The following is a 23,742-nucleotide window of genomic DNA, read 5'->3' as shown; positions in this document are numbered from 1 at the left end:
TGACAATTTTTACATCGTTTTAATGTTTTCTAAAAGAAGATCTGCTCTAGGAATTATTTTGAGGAAGTTCCATTGGCTGTGTTATATAGGAGATCAGACCAGATGGTCACAATGGTCTTTTCTGACCTTGGAATCTATGAAAGTGAACTCACTCTACAAATTCCTTGCTGATTTGGAGTGCTCGAGAGAGTGTGGTTTAGTGCTCAGAGCAGGGGGCACCTGGATTCTATTCTCACCTCTTTCACAGTCTTGTTGTTTTACTTGGGCAAGTTAGGAATTTTGTTCCACACTTTACCTATTTGAAAAATAGTATACTGTATAAAAGGAAAAGGGGAAGTTACATTTTGGGTCTCCATACCTTGACTCTTTCAAACCAGTGTTTGCAAAATCAAACAACTCTGTTATTTGCAGGCCTTGTCTACTCACACAGTTGCATCAGTTTAACTAAATTTGGTGTTTAAATGGATGTATTTACACTGGTGAAAACTCCTGTGTGGACACTCAAATTGATTTAATCCCAGTTTATCAATTAAGGATATGTCTACACTACAGCCTGTGTCAGCATGAGAATTTGGCACTGACAGGCTTCTGAAACCTGTCCTCTCTGGGGAAAGTTGCTGACTCCCTTATACATGGGGCCTGGGGACAGAAAGGAAGGGAGAAAATGGGTTAATCTGATTCACCAACTCACATGCTGTTCCAACAGCTGCCTGTTATTTACTATGGGTAGCTAGGAAAGTTTGTCTGCAATGATACTTGGATGCATTCCTTCAGATCTACTGGAAATGATAGTGTTTGTAGAGCTGCTGTTTTGAAACCTTCTTCTAGGCTATAGAACTGATTTGTCTTTGGCTTTTCATCTTTATTACTAGAAACACGATTTAGAGAAGAGCCTTGCCTCTCTCTTAGAGCCTGATCCTACAAGGAGGCTGAGTGACTTCAACACCCATCAAAGTCAAGGAGAGTTGAGGATATGCAGCAGATTGGAGGACTGAGCACTCAGCCAGATTTTTAAAGGTATTTAGGCCTCTCAAGATGAGACAGGCATATATTGAGATTTTCAAAAGCACTGAGGGGCCTCCCATTGAAATACCTTTAAAAATCTCACCCTTAGTCTCTCTTGGTGTAGTTCTGCTTTTGTTATAAGAGATTATAAAATAATACAATCTTTGTTTTTTGTTTTTGTTTTTTTTTTTACCATCTTTACTGCCAAGCAACAAGTACTCAGCTCTAAATTGCTGATTTTCCAGGACAGGTAAGGGTATTATGTTAGTTGGTAGATTCCTTTACCTGAGACTAAATACAGCAACATCTGTCAGTCTGGCATTTCAGCTCTGGACTAAGTCTCTGAAGTCAGTATGTGCCAACATGCCACCAGACGGGCCCAATTTTCACACCGCAAAGACTGGCATAAGAAATTAATATTGTATTAAAACATACGACAAATAAAGATAAATGTTTTCCTTGTATTATTTTGCTATTTTCTCAGTACACAGATGTTTACTTAAGCTTTCATCTTTTGAACTGCTCTGTTCTATATGTGTGCTTATTTGCATATATATTATATAAAATCTATTCTCCAGGCACAGCAATCCTGCAGGGAAAACTCCAATTAAAGCTAAGGGAAGTTTTGAATGAATAAGCACTAAAGGATCAGGCCAAGAGCCTTGTCAGACATGAGTTCTGAGTATTTCGCAAGCAGACCAACACGGTTTGTGAACACTTGCTAAACAGAAATGGGCCATTGTCTTCCTTGAGTTACAATGTACATTAAGTTGATTGGCTTTTCTAATGGAATTGAATACCAGGTTACATAAACTACAGTGAGTTGCGTTAGTTTAGGACAATCCCCATTTTGGGGGGGATGGTGGTATTATAAACCTTAAAAATCCTGTAGACCTGTATTTCATGTCCCTAGAGGTCAAGACCAACTCATAGTAACCTACATCCTGAAAAGGCTTTGTGTGTTGTTTGGATTGATCAAAAGTCTTATCTACTTACAGCTGACTTTGTACCTATATTTAAGCTGGTTTTAGGTCAGCTGTATATATAACTTCCTTCTGAGTTCTGAAGGGTCCATCAGAAATTACTGTTAAACATATGAACGACAGTTAATAGATGTAGGAGTTCCTTTTTCTATTCAAACTATATGCAAATGTAAATCATCTTTTAGGTTTCTCCCAGGTAAAACCTATGACAAAAATACAAATATTCATTTAACCTTGTATTAAGATTCTTAATGACCTAGGAATATTTCAACAAATTAAAGTGGCAGACATTGCAAAAACAAACAAACAAACAAAAAACCCACACACACACAGTAAACAGATCTCCTTTTCTCTTTTATTGATATTGCCAATGCGACTACCTTTACACAGGCAGATTGCTTTCCTACATTACACACATTTTTTGTATTAATTTGGAAGTAACATTTTGCCCCCTATGCCTCCTAAAGTTATCAAATTAACACACAGTTATACTTACGAATCAGTTTTCCACAATTTTCTTTTAACCAATGACATTTACTTTTTCAGATCTGTGTAAAGGTTACTTGGCAAGAGTACATGCATGACATTAAATGGAGACCAATCCACCACTAAAAGGTAATGCACATAAAACATAATACAGTACTTTGACATCATTTCAAATAAATACCCACGTACAAATGTAGTAATTTTTAAATGTAACAATATTTCTTATGAATCAATACTGTAACAGAAGATGAAAATATAAGAAGTCCCCACATCTAGGAATAATAATGCTTCTTCCAGCAAACAGAAATCTTTTCCCCACTGACAATATTATTACAATTTGTACTTTTTTTTTTTTTTTTTTTTTTGAGGGAGGGAAGTCCTCCCCTCTCTCCCCCCGAAGTACCAATTTAATGATTCACACTAGCCTCAACAAACAGCACCAAGGCAGGTGGGTACAGCTTGTTGATGCACTTTTCACTTTCTGTTTCCTGAAATTACAATGATTAGATACAACATGCAAGAGTAGGTATTAATGTCTTGTCTTTCACATTTCCAAACAATACTATGGTTAAACTGTATCCACCACCATACACAGCTAACAGAACATTAATGTTCCCAATACATCCTCTGTACTGCAGCCACAAATGCGTTAATACATCTTGCTCATTTGTTCAATAAAAGTCCATTTTGGTTCCCAAAGTGTATTCGGGTTTGTTTGTTTTTTTCCTATACCCCTGAATTTGCAAGGATCTGCATGATGAAGTATCATTGACTAACAGTATTTTTTACAATTTCTTGTGTATATATAATCTCTATATTAAGACGACCATTAAAAATGTGCGAAAGGGGAGTTCGCTTTGCACTTATTGCTCCACATCTTTACTAAGTTCCAAAACAACTGTTCATTTCTTCTTGTATAGACTAAGCTATTCTAGGAGTCTCACTTAAATTATTAAAGGCACTACTGGCAGTAATTAATGACAAAAAGGCGCTGAAATAGAACACCCTATTCATTGACAACTTTAGAATTTTTCTTTCTAAATGTACCATAATTTGGCACAATAAAATGAAGAAGTAACAAAACAATTCCAATTTGGAATTTAAGCCATACAGTTGTATAAAATTCTGTTAATCAATAATACTTCATACCTTCCTAAAACCCAGAAATTCTGGAATTTATAGGTAACACTACTTTAATATTTTTCAAATGCCTATTACTGTTTTAACTAGAGCAAAGTCAAGTTTTCTTCTTGTTACATTGAACTATTCCTAAGAATAATAATACAATATGAAAAAAACCCCAGAATTTGAATACCCTGGATTTCTTAATGAACATGGCAGTTAAAAATCAGTAATTTTAACACATAAAGCTTAACATTTTATAATAATAAAAAAAGTTGCTGAAGCACAGCACATACATAGCTTAGCAGAGCTTCTGGTTTTTGTGTTGAAACTCTTTTTCTAAACGCCGTCTAGAGCAAAATCAGAAATAGTCCAAATCTCTGCCACATGCTGATGTCGAAAATCAACAAGCACAAGCCCAAAATAGGGAGAGAGACTGTGAGCACAAACCACTGCATTTTATATAAACTCTTCTACATAAGGAATTAAAAGAAGCTAAAGTAAAATATCAAAAGTGCACAGGTTTAACAATCAGATAAAAAAATTAATATCTGCAATGAAATAAGAAAAATTCCCCCATCTGAACATTTCTAGTAGATCATAAACTAATATGGTGATCGTTACGTTCAAAGTAGGTTTCTTCAGCACTTGTAAGTTTTCTTCCTGCAGCAGCACTTATAGGTAAAACTTGTTTGTTTTATAACTTGAGACATAAAAGTAAAATTGCAGGTAGTATACTGGAAAAAGGTGGGTTTTTAAAAACAAAAAACAAAAAAACAAAAAACAATCTAGGATCAGGTCAGTGGTTTCCATTCTTTGTGCAACAGGCTACCACTGTTAACCAGAACGAGGCAGGCTAAGAAATACTGTTGCACTGTTGGAAAGGCCATCTCCAGGAACTACTCTAAAGCTGAAAAATGGAAAACAGAATAACATTAGAAAAATTGGTACTCATTCATCAGTTAAAGAACTGACTTAATACAGAGTGCACTGCAAGATCTCCATAGCAGGTTAGTCGGTTGAGGAGCATCTGTTAGTTTCCCAAGTTAGAGGCAGTCACTTTAGTTGGCATGTGCTTTCCAAGCTAATGAACAATGCTTTACATGAGAACTGTTCAGAAGCAACAGCTTTGCAGGAAGGTTTCTTACAAGTACTGAATAAAGCTATGCTGTTCGAGCAAAAGATACAGCAGTGAGTATGCGAAAGCCATTATCAATGAAGATTTAGGTTCTCCCAAGACATGCAGGTCAGTATATCATGCAGGCCAATGCAGAGAACAGTAATCATTCAAAAGAAGAGCCTGCTTGCAGAGGTAGGTGATGGCTTAATAAGTTTTCCAAACTAAATCCCAACCCATTGAAAGGGAAATGAAAGACTTAACATAGCATAGGTAAGTTTCAAGAGATTTGTTTCACAAAAGTACAAGCCCCCATAATCTTAAATATATTAATCTAAACATACACACAGCAGGAACAGGTCACTTTTATGTACCGTTGCTCATTTCTCTTTAGATCAGGTTTTAAAACATACACTTGACAAGCTTAAATGGTCTGGCTGTTTTTTATGTTAAGAGCCATAAAGATGAATAAAAATGGAAAGGATTACTAAACTGGTTGTGATGTAGCAAAACTATTCATATTTTGTACTGATAATGTGAGCCAATATCGATAGTAATAGTCACCTTCTGATAATACTGAAAACTTCCTATAAAATTTCCTTTAAAACTAATCAATGCATGTAGTTTCTTAAATTTACCTTTTCTATTGTTCGCATGTTGTGACAATACTACCACTAGAGACAGGGAAGCAATAAGAATTGTATTAACAGCTTCCTACCAAAGTTAAAACAAAATGATAGCTGCTTCTAATGGAGCAAAATGAGTTCGTAATCTAAATGCCTACTTTTACAAGGCATTCTTTATAATTACCCACAATGTAAAAATGAGAAGAATAAAGGCCTTTTGGAGGATTGTGCAGCAAAGAAGAGGAAAAGCAGGACTGAAAATTGTTAAAAGGTATTTTGCTTCTAAAAATATCAAACCTGCTACATAGCAATATTAAAGCTCAAATTCAGGAGAATACAGTGTTTTCTAAAAATGAAGTAATAACTGATGCACAGGGGCCTGCTTTTGGGGCCACAATTACTGTCTTTTTAAACATCTCATGTACACAGGTAATTGGGCAATATAGAAGACTTGGAAAATCCACTCTTTAAAAAAAAAAAAAAAAAAGATATTGGCAAATGTGATTCTGGCACCAAATTTAAGGATGCCACATTCAAATATTTCTTTTAAAACAAGATTTTTCATAACTCTGATGTCAGATTTCTGCACAATTTACTTGGGTGGATTTTAGAAGCATTTTTTTAAAATCTCTCAGAAGCCAAAGACTATATTTTCCCTCCATTGGGAAAGCAGGCTGCGCTCCTTATTACTTTATATTTATATTGTGATATCTCCTGACTACTTATAGGCAGAGCGGCGATACACAGGAAGCAAGCTGCTGACCATCTACAAGAAATGGTAGTGAAATGAGGCAGTACTACACCAGGATCATTAGAATGGCTTTAGAAAACATCACTATCAGCAGACAACTGTGCAGTCTTGGATTACTTTTAGTTAATACTACAAGCATACAAAATTATTTGAAAAAGTACAAAATGAACAGGGCTTTACATTAAAATAAAGTTTGAGGCTAGGCACTTTAAAAACTTTTGTTTTTAAAAAAATGTGCCTTATTGTGCTCCACAAATTTTCCACAATTTTAAAAGCAACATTTTTTAATCTTGTATATTTATCACTTGTATAGGCACCAATTATGAAGTACACTTTTTTATGTTATCAAACATATTGAAATTAAGTGGCTAAAAAGGCCCCTTAAAAGTCCAATAGCAGACAAAGTATTTTTTTTTTTACGATTAATACATATGCTAACCTACTTCATTAATATTTATTAACAAGATGAACAGGTTAAATTTCCTGTGCCTATAATGTAGAGCCCTGCGAAAGGTGTGCTTGCATAAGGAATGCAATTTTTTTTATATTAAAAAAACCCACAAACAGAGCTCTGAAACATTATCCCATTAAGATTAATACTGAGAGCTGAGAAGAACTGTATTGTGACTTAAAAATAGTAGAACACAGTCATATAAATTCTGTACAGATATGGTGTGGATAGAGTAATATGTAAAACACCTTCTTTCCAAACTGTTATGCTGCAAAAAGCAACATGAGACCACAAACATCCTTTCTGTACATGACACTTTTTCACAGCGTAACTTTAATGTGAAACTGCATATCAGTTAGGATCCTAATATTTTTAATTTTCAATTTTATTCTAGATGGGGTAATATTGCATATTTTAATAGACTATAAATGTGCAAGTTTCTTTAGGTTAACCCTCTGAAGTAGAGAAGAAAGAGTTTAAGAATGTATCCTATATTTCTCCAACTTTTATAGCTTATAAAAGCCTTTTGGGACTTTGGTCAGTGGTGATATGGCAGAAAATTTCTGATGACTGCCACAGCAGCCAAATCTAGTTTTGGTACTGGTTTTGAAATGTTCTGCATTTCCACGTTACACATCTAATTTCCAGTGTTGCATTTCACCACTTTTCAAACCAGATTAACAAGGAGATTTTAGGTTTGCTTTTTCCTGTGAAAGCTTTTTTTATTTGAAGGATGCTGTAACCCTGGGGAAAGGATCATATTTGTGCTAATCAAACTACAGTTAGTAACACCAGATGTAGTATAGCAGGTATACACTTTTAACACTTACCCATAAACAGCAAAACCATACATGTTAACTGTGGAAACAAAAAGTTCCTTTCCACTATTAACTTGTTAATAAGATCTCCATACGTATGAATTAGTTACAGTTAAGACCACCATAATACCATTTGTATTACATGGTTTAACAACATACTAGTACAAGCAAACTCACCGCAACATTAGATAGTGGGGATTTATGCTGACAATTACAGCATAAAAATTAGATGCATAATATGATTTCCTACATGCCTCTTCTAGTCACAACAGATCTTATACTTCTCACAAAACACCTGGTTGTTAAGGACAGCCCCCTCAGCTCTGTCTCCACAGGACCGGATATGACTTACACTTGGGTTACTGGTCTTGGCTTTGGAAGCAGATTTAGTGCGCACCCTTTTGGACTGCTCGTGGTCAAGCTCCAGATGCTCCAGGCGCTGGGTCAGTGCCAGTTTTTGCTGGATTGCCATACGCAGCAAGGAGTTCAGCGTCTTCTTCTCATCTTCAGCTGCTGCAAGCTGGCGTTGCATTTCATCCAGCTGTGTGACGTATTCGTCACATCTGCAATGAAATATATCAAGAATCTTTAGCAACCCTATTTTCCATTACAAAGCATGAACCCTTTGTGCTCAGCAGACATGGCCACTGGCTGACAGGAAGGAGTTTTGTAATCTGTTATGTGCATATTTATTTAGGAACTTCAGCAAAACCACCGTGCAGCCCAATTATTTTCTTCTGTGGATCTCCAAATCCCACATTTAGTGCTCAGGTTCTCCCACTTCATTATAAGCCTCTCTGACTCCCCAAGTATGGGATCTGGAAGCTCTTTGAGGGGGCTCTGTCTGAAAATTGAGCACCCCGCACTTGACCTGATAGTGATGAATTACATCTCATGAGTCATTCTTCACATAAATGGGGCATTCTATTACAGAAAGTTAGGACTTTAGTTCTAAAGTGTAGGTTAGAACAAAAGGGTCCTATAACTTTTAATGAAATGGCCATTAATGCCATTTTACCACTGACTCAGATGAATTCATTTCCCTATTTTCCATGTGAAAGACATTTAATAAATTCCCCTTGTATCTTCCAATGCACATCCAACCCCATACTGAACTCAGTCACTCTCCCTGTCCCAGACAAAAGGCCTACAAGCTGCCCAATACTGTTCAGTTCAATTTATTTATTTATTTTTTTAAAAGAGGAGCAGATGTAGATTCCAAAACTCCAGTTTTGCCTACCCTGTTTGCTGGTGTAAGATACCAGATGTTAGTGTTTTATTGCTGTTTTGTTTTGAACAAGTATGTCTTTTTATGCAAAAATAATGATTTGCAATATAATGGTTTGGAAATGAATTTCTAACAAGGAAAAGGTGGGCCCTTCCAGTGTTACCTGGCATCTTGCAGGGCACGCTCCACAAATGCCTGTGACCTGTTCAATCGGTAATCACTTCCACTGAGCTTGGGAGCTATTAAAACTGCATCATGCACCATAAGCAATTCTAAATGAAGCCCCTCACGTGTAGGTGTGTGGTATGTAGATGAGATAATGAGTGTGGGTGTAAAAATAAATATGTCTATACACCAGCAGAAATTTCTCACAGCCACATCTGTAAAACTGAGCATCTTCATAAAATCAAAGCCAAACCTCCACCAGGGAGATCCTTCTTGTGAGATGTATTGAAAAGTCTGTCAAGCTACTAGCAACGTATAATCTAAAGCAGAGAGGGAAAAAAAAAATCTGCATTCAAATGCAGATTCACACACTGTGCCTTATAAAGGGCCTGATTATTTTCCCATTGACTTCAAAAGCAACAGAGGCCAGCTTGCCGTCTAACTGAGTTTGCCGGAGAAAAGTTTTTATTTTGAAGTACACATTGAAGAAAGTATCCAACAGTGGCCCCTAAATGCTCATGTCAAACATCAGTGCACTCAGACTGCACTGTAGGTTAGCGTACCAGGGACAACTGGACTCAGTGCTATAGATGGGAGTCTACCCTTTTTCTCATGGAGGAGCTGTATCGAGAGTAAAGACCTACGGTGGTAACAATACATGGAATTCTTGGAGAATTTTGAGGTGATGGTGGAATTGAGACAAGGCAGTGTGCTGACTTCTCATCTCTTCAGCCTACTTATGGAGGTAATTAGTAGGAGAATCAAGCCAGCAGGGAGACAGAGAAACCTATGTATGCTGACGATCTGGCTCTTTTGGCTGACAGCAAAGAGAAATTAGCTAATACGGTATCAGAGTGGGCACCTGTGTTTGAAGACCATGGTTTGAAGGTAAACACAAAGAAAACTGAAGCTGTGCAAGTAGGGAACGTGTAAGAAGGGTGGGTGGTTGACACTTCAGGAGAGAAGCTACTGCAGAACGACTAACTGTGGAATGTAACCTATCATTTTAATGAGCTTCTGTACCAAATGACTGGAGGATAGCTAACATGATGCCAATTTTTAAAAAATGCTCCAGTGGTGATCCTGGCAATTATAAGCCGGAAAGCCTAACTTCAGTACCAGGCAAATGGGTTGAAACTATAGTTTAAAACAAAAAACACCCCAGAATCAGACACATAGATGTACACCATTTGTTAGGGGAAGAGTCAAACATGATTTTTGTAAAGGGAAATTGTTCCTCACCAATTTATTAGAATTCTTTGAGGGGGTCAACAGACATGGACAAGGGTGATCCAGTGAATATTGTGTACTTGGACTTTCAGAAAGCCTTTGACAAGGTCCCTCACCAAAGGCTCTTATGCAAAGTAAGCAGTCATGGAATAAGAAAGAAGGTCCTCTCATGGATCCGTAACTGGTTACATGGTCACTGTTTTCAGAATGGAGAGAGGTAAATTGTGGTGTCCCCCAAGGATCTGTACTGGGACCTGTGCTGTTCAACATATTCATAAATGATCTGGAAAAAGGGGTAAAGAATGAGGTGGCAAAATTTGTAGACAATACAAAATTACTGAAGATAGTTAAGTCCAAAGCAAAGAGTTACAAAGGGATCTTTCAAAACTGAGTGACTGAACAACAAAATGACAGATGAAATTCAAGGTTGATAAATGCAAAGTAACGCACATTGGAAAACATAATCCCAACGATACATACAAAATGATGGGGTCTAAATTAGCTGTTACCACTCAAGAAAGATCTTGGAGTCATTCTGGATACTGCTCTGAAAACATCTGCTCAATGTGCAGCGGCAGTCCTAAAAACTAACCATGTTAGGAAACATTAGGAAAGAGATAGATAATAAGACATAAGATATCATAATGCCACTCTATAAATCCATGGTACGCCACCATCTTGAATACTGCTTGCAAATGTGGTCATCCCATCTCAAAAAAGATATATTAGAATTGGAAAAGAACAACCAAAATGAGTAAGAGTATGGAATACTGTCCATATGAGGAGAAATGAAAAAGACCGGGACTTTTCAGCTTGGAAAAGAGACAGCTAAGAGGGGATATGATAGAGCTCTATAAAATGATATGACTGGTGTGGAGAAAATTAATAAGCAAGTATTATTTATTCCTTCCCATAACATAAGAACCAGGAGTCACTCAATGAAATTAATAGGCAGCAGTTTTAAAACAAACAGAAGGAAGTACTTCTTCATACAACACACGGTCAACCTGTGCAACTCATTGCTAGGGGATGCTGTGAAGGCCAAAAGTATAACTTTGAGACCAAAAAAGAACTAGATAAGTTCATGGAGGATAGGTCCATCAATGGCTATTAGCTAAGATGCTCAGGAATGCAGCCCCATGGGTGTCCCCAGCCTTCTGATTGCCAGAAGCTGGGAGTGAACGACAGGGGATGGATCACTCGATGATTGCCTGTTCTGTTCATTCCCCCAGAAGCACCTGGCATTGGTCACTGTTGGAAGACAGGTTACTGGGATATATGGACCATTGGTCTGACGCAGTAGGGCCGTTCTTAAGCTGATTTGGAAAAAGAATTTGTGTACTTAGGGAGTACACTTAGCACTATTGGAAAGAATCCAGAGAATTGAAAAGAAGAACCCAAGTATGCTGGGGCAGCACTGAAAAAGGCGGCAGATCTGTAATTAAGTAACAAATCGAAAGGTAAAGTGCATGCTGCATGTGTTTGTCCCTGCTTGCTCTGTGGTTTGGAAAAGATGAATCTTACAGAGATGGAAGAAAAAAAGATACAGATAGTAGAAAATAATAGACTGAGATGAACGGCAGGTAAGTGGAGAGTTGATAGTGTGTGTCTGGAATTCATTAGGAGGAAGAAACCTGGGACTCTCAGTGACAGATAGGCTAGAGAGAGTATGCCTGAGGTGGTCTGGACTTGTGAAAAGAATGGGAGAAAGAGGAGAGCAAGAAAGGATGTGGAAGACTGAGGAAAGATGGAAAGACTCTGTCAAAAGAAGCTTGAAGAGAAAAGGACTACAACTGTAAGACTTAAAAATCCATGCCATGGACAGGAAGGCGTGGTGAAGAACTGTGGGTACCTCAGACCCTATATAAATAGGGAAAGGAGTTTAATACAACAGATACATTTCCAAGGCAAAATTGAAAAAACACTCCAAAACTAGAGGAACCAGACTTGATACTTCCCAAACTATGGGCCAAGTCATCCCCTCTGATCTGTCACTGGTATTGAGGAAGGAAGGAAGCAACAGGAAACAAGTTTAAGTGTCCCTAAATATGCTGGATGGAGGAGAAATTAAGCTTTAGGACCATCATTTCCCTTCCCCTCCCAGTAAGCTTCCCTGCAGTCCCATGTAAGCTTCCCTGCAGAACTTCCCCACCTTTGGAATGAGGACAGTGGGGTGGGTGTGGCTGGGGATAGCTGCCTTATGCAGCATGTCCCAGCAATCCTGCAGAGAAATGTTCACAGGAATGAATCATTTGGACCCCATCAGCACTAACTGCTGCACCATCCCCTCTATGCTGGCAGATGGAGATGGATTTTGTTGCCAAAAGGTGAAGGGGGAGGCTGAAAGGACAAGGAATAGCCCAAAGGGACTAAAGATCTCAGGATGGCCAGAGATCTGTGGGATTTCCCTTCAGTTCTTGGGACATCCATGATGTTTGGAAGAGGGAGCACACACTGGGTGGACACCATGAGGAGGCAAATCTACCACCTCCTTCCTCCAACCTGACTCTTTGGAAACTTGGCTACCATAAGCCAATGGAGTTTTCATAGTATCTTGTGACCTCTTGGTTTTTTCCCCCGCAGCAGAATGTGATCTGGCCCTAAAACATGACGATTCATTAGGCAAAATTTGGTCCCAGTTTACACCACTTGCGTTTAGTGCAGGACTGCTGGAAGCCGATCCTGCACAGAGCAGCTACCCTCAGCTACATCTACCCCTCAGTCCTCACTGAGGTAACAGGATCACACAGGATGAACATCAGAGCAAAATTTCTCTGCTTTTCTAACGTTTGCAGATAGAACCAAACTATCAATTTCTTTTCAATCTGAACTGCACACTTCAGCTCCCAACCTCACTACAGTGAGGCTGATTTATAACTGCTGCAGCCATTCATTTGATTTCCATTGCAAAATTTATATTAAAAGACTTTGAGGAGGTGAGGGGGACCGGATTTCAGTTTTAGTCCTCCTGAAAGCGAAAGGCTGGCTAGGAACAAGAACACTGCAGAAAAACAGAGTACAGCTTCCCACACAGCTTTGCTAATGTACCTTAATAGCAGGAACATTGCAAGCTGAGGATTATCTAGGCGTCTCCTGATCAAAGGCTGTCAGTTGTGCCAAGCTGGGTGGTAGTTTAGTAACATGGACAAATGCCTGTAGGGGACTAGAATAAGGTCAACAAACTCAGTCCATAGTTGTAATTAAATCCCAAGATTTCACCTGTGAAAGGCTACCATTGCACCATCAAGCTTTTTGCTAATGCAATGTTTAAACATCAAATGAATGCCATTATAAACTTGACAATGGAAAATGATTTACGGTTTTTAAAAATGTGATGAGTTGTTTTTTTTAACCCGTCCTATTCTCAAACTATTTCATAAATATAGGTGGTGCTTTCTTGCTAGCAGCAGCAGCAGAAACATAGTTGGGATTCTTACTGTCCTGAATTACTGATCTCACGTGTGGGTTAGAATGTCTTGGAGTTTTACTAACATATGAGACATTTCATGGCTCTCCTTCTTGAATCCATTCTCCTGAATGGTTCTTTCGGCTAAAGTATTTTGTAAGTGAAATAAATGAGTATCTTAACCAGTTCTGTGCCTGATATTATTCAGGATTCCTTTGTAAAGCCAGAGAAGTGATACTTTGCATGTAAGAATAGTAGTCCATTTAAACAGGTTGAAAAGGATCCAGGTTTTACTAGAAGTGGATGCAGACTTTACACAATTGGTCTTCTGGGACCACTGACCTGCTTTCCTCCCCCAGGCTGTTCATTAATGCCGTTTTCATTTGTTTCAACTGAGTGTTAGTCCTTTCCTAACTATACTTAGAAACCATGGTCTCCAGCACTGCCTTATATCAATGCAGTATAACAATTCACACTAACATCATGACTGGTTTTTTGTGTTTTTTTTTTTTTTAACATAAACTGATATCGATTTGTAGCTTTGCAGGTGTAAAAGCAAAATATCTTCTCTTTATAAATTTATCTTTTGTGCAAAGCAACATTTCAGACTATGTATTCAATGTAGATGGGTGGAACTGAAGATTCCTTTGTTCCAAACACACTTTTGAAACTAAAATAATTGAGCTTTCATGCTTACAAAGGAAAATAAGATTAGCATAATTCAAGTCTATTGTGCACGTACTGTTATATAAATAACAGTACGTGCATAACAGACTGGAATGATGCTATTTATTTATATATATATAATGATGCAGACCTTGAACATAAGGCTTTGATGTTGCTTACTTTATCACTGATGATTAACCAGGAAAACAAGAATTTAAGGAAACCACCAACTTGTAAAATTTTAAATAAGCAATACCATAAAAAAATCTCAAACTCAAGATGATACAGAGAGAGGAAAATCCCTGAAGGGCTCCATAAAACTAAAAGTTAAAAACATTTAAAATGCCCATGTCTAAAGCTAAATTATTCTTTAAAAACAAAAATCAAAAGCATGCCGAATATCAATGTCTCTAGGGTTAAAGATCTCATTTTCCAAAGCAGTTTAACATTAGCATTACTTACTGCACATGCCAATCTCTCCTTATTTTCTCCTTATATTTTTAATCATCTTGAACTTCAGTGTGTTCAAAATGGTTAATTAATCCTGATATATTTTTAATCATGTGTTTTGCCATGTTCTTCTACTGTGCTAAGATCTGTATTTGCAAATGCAACCCATGTAGTTATTGGCACCTGCACTTACTTACATCCATTTACCTTTTCCCATTTTCAGTTGTGATCAGTACAATGCCAATTTATAAGCAAGCAGTAAAGCATAACAAGCAGAAAGAGCTAACTGAAGAAGCCTCTTTGGGAACATTGTCAGCTACTTTAGCCTCTACCACAATAGATTAAACTGTCACCTACATTAGAAATTAAGAGCAGAGAGGATTAAAGTCTCACAATTTTTCCTCTTTATTAAAAGATGGAAAATATATCCAAGCAGAGGCTAAAAGACATTTAAATGAACATGGACCCTAACAGAGACTAACAGCAGCATGGTTATAAGAGGTATTAGCTTCTACCTGCCATATTAACTCTGTCTTTACATTTGAAATAAATTTGATGAGAAAATTCCTAACAACCCACCATCACCAGCAGGAATGAAGAGGCCCTTACCTGCAGAGGAAACACTGTGTGCTTATACTGCTAGAGGGGTGGGCATGTGGAGGAAGAGAGGGGTCAGGGAAAAGAAGGCGAATCTGTCATCATGTAGCTCCATTACCCTTCCACCCAAGGCGACAGTAGAAAATGCACAGTAGTTCCACGGCTGCTTTGTAGGTTAGAGGGCAGAAGTAAAGATTCTTCCTTTTTCCCCTACCTCAAAACGATCCCTGGTTTGGACTGGGCACTGAAGGCAAGATGTAGAGCCAAGCGAAACACCATTTGAATTTATTTAATTAGAACACCAAGTTTTAAATGGCTTATATTTTGCATCAGCTCACCATGCAATGTAGAGAGAAAAACACGAGTTACAGTGGTTCATTTTAGATGGACAACCTCTAATTTACAAATTTTCTTTCACATAAGACCAAATTTTGTGATTCTTTCTCAAGCCAAACTCCCACTGGATTTCATGGAATTTTGCTTGACTAAGGGCTATAGAAGTTAGCCTTCATTTACTAATGTCTCAATCCTGGAAGGTGTTGAACTCCCAACTCACTTCATTTAGATTAATACACACACATACACAGACAAAGATAAGTATCCGTATGCCCTTGGCTGCCTTGACATAAAAGTGCATAGCAAGGAAAACAAACAGAAAAAGAAAAAGAAAAACACAACCTAACTGAAATGCAGTTATCCCATCCACTTGGACTTCAGTGGAGGAGCTCACACAGGACTGGACTCTAAATTGTCAATGAGTTATTGACCTTCATTAAAGACAAAGTGAATAAACAAGTGGAGGCCCAATCCTGAGTGGTGTCAGTATGGCTCTGCACATGAATTCGTGTGGATCCAACTGCAGGATCAAGGTCCTAGTCCTAATCCAGTGTCTGAAATATTTTATGAAGTCACTTCATAATCTTGACCTGTCTGCCTGTGTGGGATCATGCATCTGTAGCACATATGCTTAGCAGATCCATGTAAACTAAGGCATTCTTTCAAACGTTTTTTTAAAAAAATACCTGAATCCAAAAATCAGATAAAAAGGAAAAGACCACAGATTTATATGTTTGGGCTTAGAGATCAAACCAATTCAAATATCTATTGGAAATCTTGACTCTGACTTTTCTTATTTTTTCCCTAATCTCCTGGACATCTTGCATTGAAAACTCATCTGAACTGCACATTAAAGAAAGTTATTTATGGGCTGGGTGTCATTTGGCGAAGAATCAAGTACAGATTACAACCAATATATAGTTTCCTAGATCATTTATCTCAGCCATATGGAACAAATACTTTTGCAAATTATTTGTATTAACTGTTTAAAAAGTAAATCACATGGAGAATCTCCTCTGCAGCTTGATATTTCCCAGGAGAATTATCTCCATAATACAAAGGCCAAGGTCAGATCCACACAGCTGGACCCTTCAATCCTTCCGCACTTCCAAGGAATGCAATGGGACTCTGCCACAAGGATCTGCCTACTTCCATCCTATTGAAGGGACATGACCAGACTTGAAAAACATTGAATTTACCATTAAATGAAATCCACAGGAAACCCCATTTCTGTATCAGGGGAGAAATTAACCCTGGTGAACCATTTAATTTTCATCTAGGCCACGTATACAGAACAGAGGGCCTCTGCAGCTGCTCTCCACCACTAGCTACCTTTTAGTTACTGGGTGACACTTGAGGTTTTGATTTTAACCAATGAAGGCCCTTCTTATTTCAGAAGCTGCCATTTTGATAAGCTGTTGGCAAGGCACTCACCATGAAAGGGGCTTTAGAATTTACTATTAAGTTCAAAACCGCTCCAAGCTTTTGAAAAAGAGCATGGGATAAGGGCTGGTATTTGCTCTAATCTATGGGTACTTTCATGGCCCTCATTACCACACAATAGGACCATTTGCCAAGTATTTACAACACTCTTGTGAGGTGAGGAAGTCTCATTACCCAAGTGTTGCAGATGCGGAACTGGGGCACACAGCGATTATGTGACTTGCCCAGAATCACACAGGAAAGCTGAGGCAGAGCTGGGATCTGAATCCAGATCTCCCCGGTCCCAGTCATGAACCTATTCATAAAGCTATCCTCACGGGGATAGCAGAACATTATTGATTTTCAAGCTCCCGTCATATTCTGGTTTGAGGGAAGCTGTTAGCCATTTTCATTGCATTTTTCAATCTTATTGTCAGCAGTGCCTAGACCCTAGGATAGGTGCATTTTTGTTATACATATAAATATATAAATCAGTACATGAAGCCACGAGTGTCATTTTACACCATTTCTACCAAACACATTTTGAATTCTTTTTTCTGCCACTGTGTCTTGTTCCTTGCATATAGGACATTGGCAGTGCACAGTACTGGACCTGGAAAACGTGTTACACATAGGCTCATTCACTGCCCCTGAGCTACACCGTACCACTGACTGTAGAAACTGGGAGAGAAATGCCTGTTAGTCAGGCCTTATGAGACTCCACTCTAGCCAGTTTTCAAGATCAAAGTTCTCCATCTGGCTTCCCTGAACTGAGCATTTATCCAATGTAGAAATATTCTACAACTTGTTCCAAAACTGTCCCAGTCCAATATGAAGCCCACTTAGTTATGTATGTCTCTTACATGTAAGTTTAACTGTGCTCTGGTTCAGTTTACAGCTTCCATTGTTAAGCTCTTCTTTCATGTTCTGTAGGCCCTATGATATCTGAACAAGAGGATAGCCTCCAAATTAGCTTTGCTATTTTAACTATTCTGCCAGTGTTTAGATTTGTTTACTTCATTTCATTTTCACACCGCCAGTTAGATGCCTTCTCTGTGATGGTGAACAGTAATCATTCATTAATTGCTGTTTGGGTGGTAGAAGTCACAGCCTGGTTCCCTTATTCTGATAGCCTTCTTGGACTAGTCTCCTCCAATTCTAATACTAGTCTCATACTATGCACTATCCTCGCATTACTAGCATTTTCTAATACATGTCATCTTCCCTCCTGCTGACTAGCTGCAGAGTTTGTCTTCTTCTTCACCTCCTATTGATGAAATACTGGAGTGTCAGGATACTTGTTAATTACATCTAGGTGCACTTGCACATTGCTTGTCAAAGTCATCTACTCTCTGCAGGATGCCATTTCTTAATTACTGTTCCATCTTTATTCTGGAGGGAAAACATCTATTCTCATCTCATTCTCACTTGTTCTTAGTTTCTGGGAAGATGGTTTCCCTCTCGAGATTCACTGTAAGGTTCTGTTTGCTGATGTTCTATAAAACCATTTTCCTCAGGCTCTTGCTCAGTGGATTCAGCAACCTTCACTCTGAAGCAGGGAATCTGCAATTTGCTGTGGCAAGTTCTTTTTTCTGCAAGTGTTCATTTTGTCCTCCTTGCAGAACTAAAGTACTTTTCTTTTGTTAGAAAAAGAGGCAAAATATTTCTGCAGAATGGTCTGAATGGATTTATTTGATCTGAGGTTTCAGATTCTAACATAAAACACACGAACACCATGTTTGAAAATGTTTTGTCTTTGGAATGGATAAGTGTCTCATTTTGCTTTTCTGTCTGCGGTTGAATTTGCACCCTTTTACAGGGATATTTGCTTCTCATCCTGAAATAATATCTTGCTTATATCCTTAGCTGCTTTGATCTTCGCATGCATTATTTCCTGACACGGTAAGTCTTAATGCTATGGTCTTTTTGCTTAATCTTGGCATAGTGTTCTTATTCTTGTATTCTTAGTGCTGTAAGGTGACCAAGTGTCAGAGTCAGGTCCTTGTGGGGCAGAATGATGACTGTTCTACTGAGTCACACTGACTTGAAGACCAGGTTGGTCTCTTTGGCCCAGATTTTCAAAGGTTCTTGGGCATTGCTACAGTCACTCAGCGATGCAATGCCTATATGATTTAGGACCCTAAATCTCACTTTCAAAAGGGATTTAGGAGTCTAAAATCCATCAATAGTCAATGGGATTGAAGCACTTATAATCCCTTTTGAAAGTGAGATTTAGGCTCCTAAATGAGTTAGGCGTTACAACGCTGAGCAAGGGCAGCAATGCCCAAGTGCCTTTGAAAATCTGGGCCCTTTGCTCCAACTCATGGATATAAATAGAGGGGTAGTAAAGAGAGAGAGGCAGTGCAGCACAGAAAATTCTGGAGACTAACCTGCCTGAAAAGTAGCAGGGTCTGAATGTTTGTAGGTAGGGTCCTGGCCAATTCTGTGTTCAGTTATGAAGAGAGAAAAATCATGATAAGATAGGAATTTTGTGCAAGCTAAAGAAACAAATCTCTCCCCTGAGGGGCTTGCAATCTAGGTTACTCACAGGGCAGCCAATTATGTCCTGGGAATAATAAGGGTCACACTAAAAAAATCATTATGTACTTTTCATATGTACACATCCTGGGTTCAGTGGGTTTTTTAGAAGGGTGCAGGTGTGTTCACTAATACCTTAAAGTGTTATTTTTAGGACCTGGGCAAGCTAAGTCAGACAAGAGGAAGGAGTAAAACAATGGAATCAGTGACAGCCAGTCTTCAAATTGAAACCAAAGTATCTTCCTTTCTTTCAGCTTTTCTTTGCTCGTGATTAATTAATACCTGCTTGATCAGGGTTTGGGTTTTTCCTGAATAACTGAAGCTTCTCTCCCAAACCTGCAGTAATGCCCTGTGTTTAGTCTGCCATAGTACAATAGCTTCTTAAATAATGACTTGTGGGCCAGTTATTTTCTGTCCTTCACCAAGTCAACTTCTTATAACCACACTTTCATTCTAGCATGTGTTCTTGATCTTTACCCTCAGATGCTGTAAATCCCTGCACCTCTGCTGAATCACCATTCCCATGTATTAGGGACTGCTGGAGAATTACAATCATGGTGTTTTGATTTATTCCCAGTTGGGTGCAGATGGCTCAAAGCAACTGCCAGGAAGGCTGCAGTTTCCTTCCTCCACATTTCCTTACTGAATTAATAAAAAAATACTAACTTCTGTTTAAATTACAAGGTTGGTATATTTCTTATTTATTCTAATATTGTGTTTTGTTCCACAATGAGCCTTAGGAAATGAAGCCCTTTGGAACTTTTTCTGTAAATAATTGTCAGTCTAGAAACATATTTTGACCTCTTCTACCTTTAAATTTTAGCCAAGTTAATTTCAATCTCATCAGAATTTTACAGGAAAACTGTCTCATAGAAAAGAAATCTTATTTTCAAGCTTCTAAACAAATAAATTACAAAACCACAGTTTAAATAACCTGATTTGATCATCGTAAAAAGAATCAACTACTGTATGTGCTTTTAAATATCTGCCTCAGATCTGATGACTTTTAAAACTAGCTACTTGGAAGTGTAAATTTGATAAGATTCCTGTATAAAAATTCCTTCCAGAATAATTAATCCTCTAAATTCATTATTGAGGTTTCCTTATTTGGTGCTGCTAATATAGGCCCTTAACCACAGGAACCCTCACTGACAGCTTTGTAGCTCTTTGGAAGTAGCCTCTTGATTAAAATATTTTTCTGGAAATGTATTAAACAAGATCTCTTGTTTCACTTGAGTTCTCTGTACATGTGTGCTATTTTACCAGCTTCTTTGTGGATAAAATAAACAAACAGCTAAACAATGTGTGTATACTACATTTCAAGAACTTTTCCTGTTTTTGATAAATTCATCACAGAGATATGCATTAAAACCCTGAATTTACTTTAAAACAACTATTATTAATCAAGTTAGCTACCAATTTACAACATGCTAAATAGCACTGGGTAGATTTTTAATAAATAAGAGTGGTTTGTAGGGCATTTAGTTTTTCTTTTCAATTTGCAACGATTTACTTGTTTTCAAAAAATAAAATTTATATCAAGGTGTGCAACTATACTTCCATGTTATGAGTATATTTTAAGAACAAACCATTTATGTTAGATTGAATCTCTTCACAGCACACAGATTTTCTTGATTTGCTTTTTTAGAATTCTAGGTGCAGATGTTCCTAAGATATATACCAGATTCCAAAATGTTAACTTGGGCAGTGTATTTTTATATGAAGAACTTTTCAGAGATTCATGATTTTGAAATATACACTTTCAACAGCTGCTTCAGATGACAGACAGCTAAACTATAAGAGTGGATGGTACCTTTAAAAGGTCAAAAAAGAAAAGCACCACTTCATATTAGTGATAAAACTGGAGACAGTGTCTAGTTAACATTTACCGCAGTCAGGAAAATAAACAGACGTTCAAGTCTTTGTTGCATGGCAACAATTAGAACAATCCAAGCTTCCAATTAGCAACTGTAAAGCTGAAAGAAAACTCAGTTTACTTTTCTCTTGGCATTTTAAATGGAAAACCTATTGCATCTTTCTTCTCATGGGGAGAGTTTGCTAATTAACAAGAAAATATTTGACTGTTATGAATTGATTCATGAATAAATACTAGAGTCCTAATTAAGTGGAAAAATTCCGTTTTCAGATCAATATGGCAGATTTTGACTATCCCTCAATATTCTGATCCTTATTTGCATGGATAGTAATTGTGTGCACATTTTTGTGTGCACAATTATTAAAACTTGGGCCTTAAATAGTTTTCTGCTTGCTCTTTTATGTTCTATTACTCAACTATTTTAAGACTGCTTGATAAATGAGTGTATGTCTATCTATTTACTTATTTAGGTGAGGGTAGGGTGACTAGATGTCCCGATTTTATAGGGACAGTCCCACTATTTGGAGCTTTTTCTTATATAGACACCTATTCCCCCCTCACCCCCCACCACTCCCTGTCCCGATTTTTCACACTTGCTATCTGGTCACCCTAGGTGAGGGAGATATTCCAGCATTTATATGAGTCTACTACCCTAAAATTAAACTATTGAGGGTATATCTAATGGAAAAAGCTATTTTTCAAACTCTGATTTGCATGGCTTCCCCTGTCCACATCTCAAGTCCTGTTGTGTTTTCATTATTTATTGAAAATAGTTGATAGTACTGTCAAATTAGTAGGATTAACCTACTTTAAAGGAAATTAGACCCTTATTTTCATGCCCAGATCATTAACACCTATTTATGATTTCAGCTTCCCTCATATGCTACAAAATGGCCAGTTCCCTGTGGATAATATAGATCCATGCTTATCTCAGCCGCTGTAGCATCCAATGTAGGACTACAGGCCACTACTAGAAGCCAACATACTGGATGAGATGAAGCTTTGAACCTGGATAGCTATCCCAGTGATTAAACTCTGCACAAAGATGTGTTTCTCCTTCCCCTCCCCGCCCCTGCCCAGTATCTTTAACTCTTTACAGTGTGTGTGTGAATTTAGCAGTTATAGAAGTGAGGAACATATTTGGGGGAAGAGAAGAATTTTGCAAGCTCCATGTGAGTCTGCCACTTAGCCTCAGTTGTGCAAATCTCTGAATTTCTCAGATGGGTGGATTATTGCTCTCATATATGGGTGATTTAAGATACAGTATGAATTCAGGTGTTCAAATGTGAAAGGCTATTGCACTGAATTACCATCCATGCAGTCCTCTGCTTTCTATGGGTCACTCTGTGCTCTTTCATTGCAATGCCTAGGTAAAATGGGATCTCAGAAATGTTACCTATTCATTTGTGCAAGCAGGTCTATAGTGCGTTAAGCACACAAAGTCATTCCTGAGTTCTTTATTCATGCAAATTCCCCACTGACCTCACTGGGCATCAAGGCTGCAGGCTCAAGCTCATAGTCTATATCTCCCAGCAGAGTTTTTGCTTTGCGCCCCCCCCCCCCCCCCCACGCTCGCATGCACCTTCTCACCTGTAAAAGATCAGGGTTGAGTTTTCAATGACAATAAGCTGGGAAGCAGGAAAACAGAAAAGAAAATTCTCCCTGCAGCATCTCACTCTATGACTTGGAGGAAAAAAATTTCCTTTAGGGCAACCAAAAGAGGATTTTCAAAAGTGGGAGAGGGAAATTACTATCAAAGGAAAAATACACTGTGCTTACGTATAAATCTTAATAAAAACTTAAGCGCCAACTACCTTTACCTAACAAATTTTTTTTTTTTTAAAGGAAAGGTAAAAAGGAATAGGCTGTTTGTTTTCCCTTCCCACCCCCTCCACTTCCTGCTTCCAGCCATTTTCTCACTGATCTAAAACTAGCCATGGGAACATTTGGTCCAGGCCTGTGTAAATGTAACGCCAACAGACCCCGGTTGTCGGCGGGCAGGATCGAACCTGGAGCCTCTGGAACTTAGTGCATGAGCCTCTACCATATGAGCTAAAAGCCAACTGGGCTGTTAGCTAAGGCTGTAGAGCAGACTCATTATTTCTCTCTCTCTCTTAGGGCTGGTCTTCACTACCTGCCAGACCAGCATGTAGTGATCGATTTATCAGGGATTGATTTATTGCATTTTGTCTAGATGCGATAAACCGATCCCCGAACGTGATTTATCAATAAACCGATCCCCGAACATGAGAGGCAGAAGCGGAGTCAATCGGGGAGCGGTAGCGGTCGTCTTGCCTCTGTCCTCACAGCCAGTTAAGTCGGCCTAAGATATGCCAACTTCAGCTATGCTATTCATGTAGCTGAAGTTGCATATCTTAGGTCGACCACCCTCAGTGTAGACCAGGGCTATGTGCTCTCTAAGTGCTACTAGATGGGACAGAACACCACACCTGGGGGGATGGGCGGTGT

General features: G+C 38.3%; 1 protein-coding gene across 3 annotated transcripts in view; it reads right to left on the bottom strand.

The window, feature by feature from the left end:
* Positions 1-23,742, bottom strand: part of BICD2 (BICD cargo adaptor 2) — a 171,184-nt gene that overhangs the window by 14,463 nt on the left and 132,979 nt on the right. Inside the window, exons 7-8 of one of the 3 annotated variants that reach the window (XM_048857219.2) lie at positions 7,712-7,922; positions 2,326-4,506 (exon numbers count right to left, since the gene is read on the bottom strand). In XM_048857219.2, coding sequence (XP_048713176.1) covers positions 4,501-4,506; positions 7,712-7,922 — 217 coding nt within the window. In that variant the 3' untranslated portion in view covers positions 2,326-4,500. Of the gene's footprint in view, positions 1-2,325; positions 7,923-23,742 lie in introns of those variants that run through there. The other 2 variants (XM_048857218.2, XM_075130347.1) reach the window with 2 other exon arrangements.

Source organism: Caretta caretta, chromosome 7, assembly GCF_965140235.1.
Source record: "Caretta caretta isolate rCarCar2 chromosome 7, rCarCar1.hap1, whole genome shotgun sequence".
NCBI lineage: Eukaryota > Metazoa > Chordata > Testudines > Cheloniidae > Caretta > Caretta caretta.
This window is presented reverse-complemented; position numbering and strand designations above follow the sequence as displayed.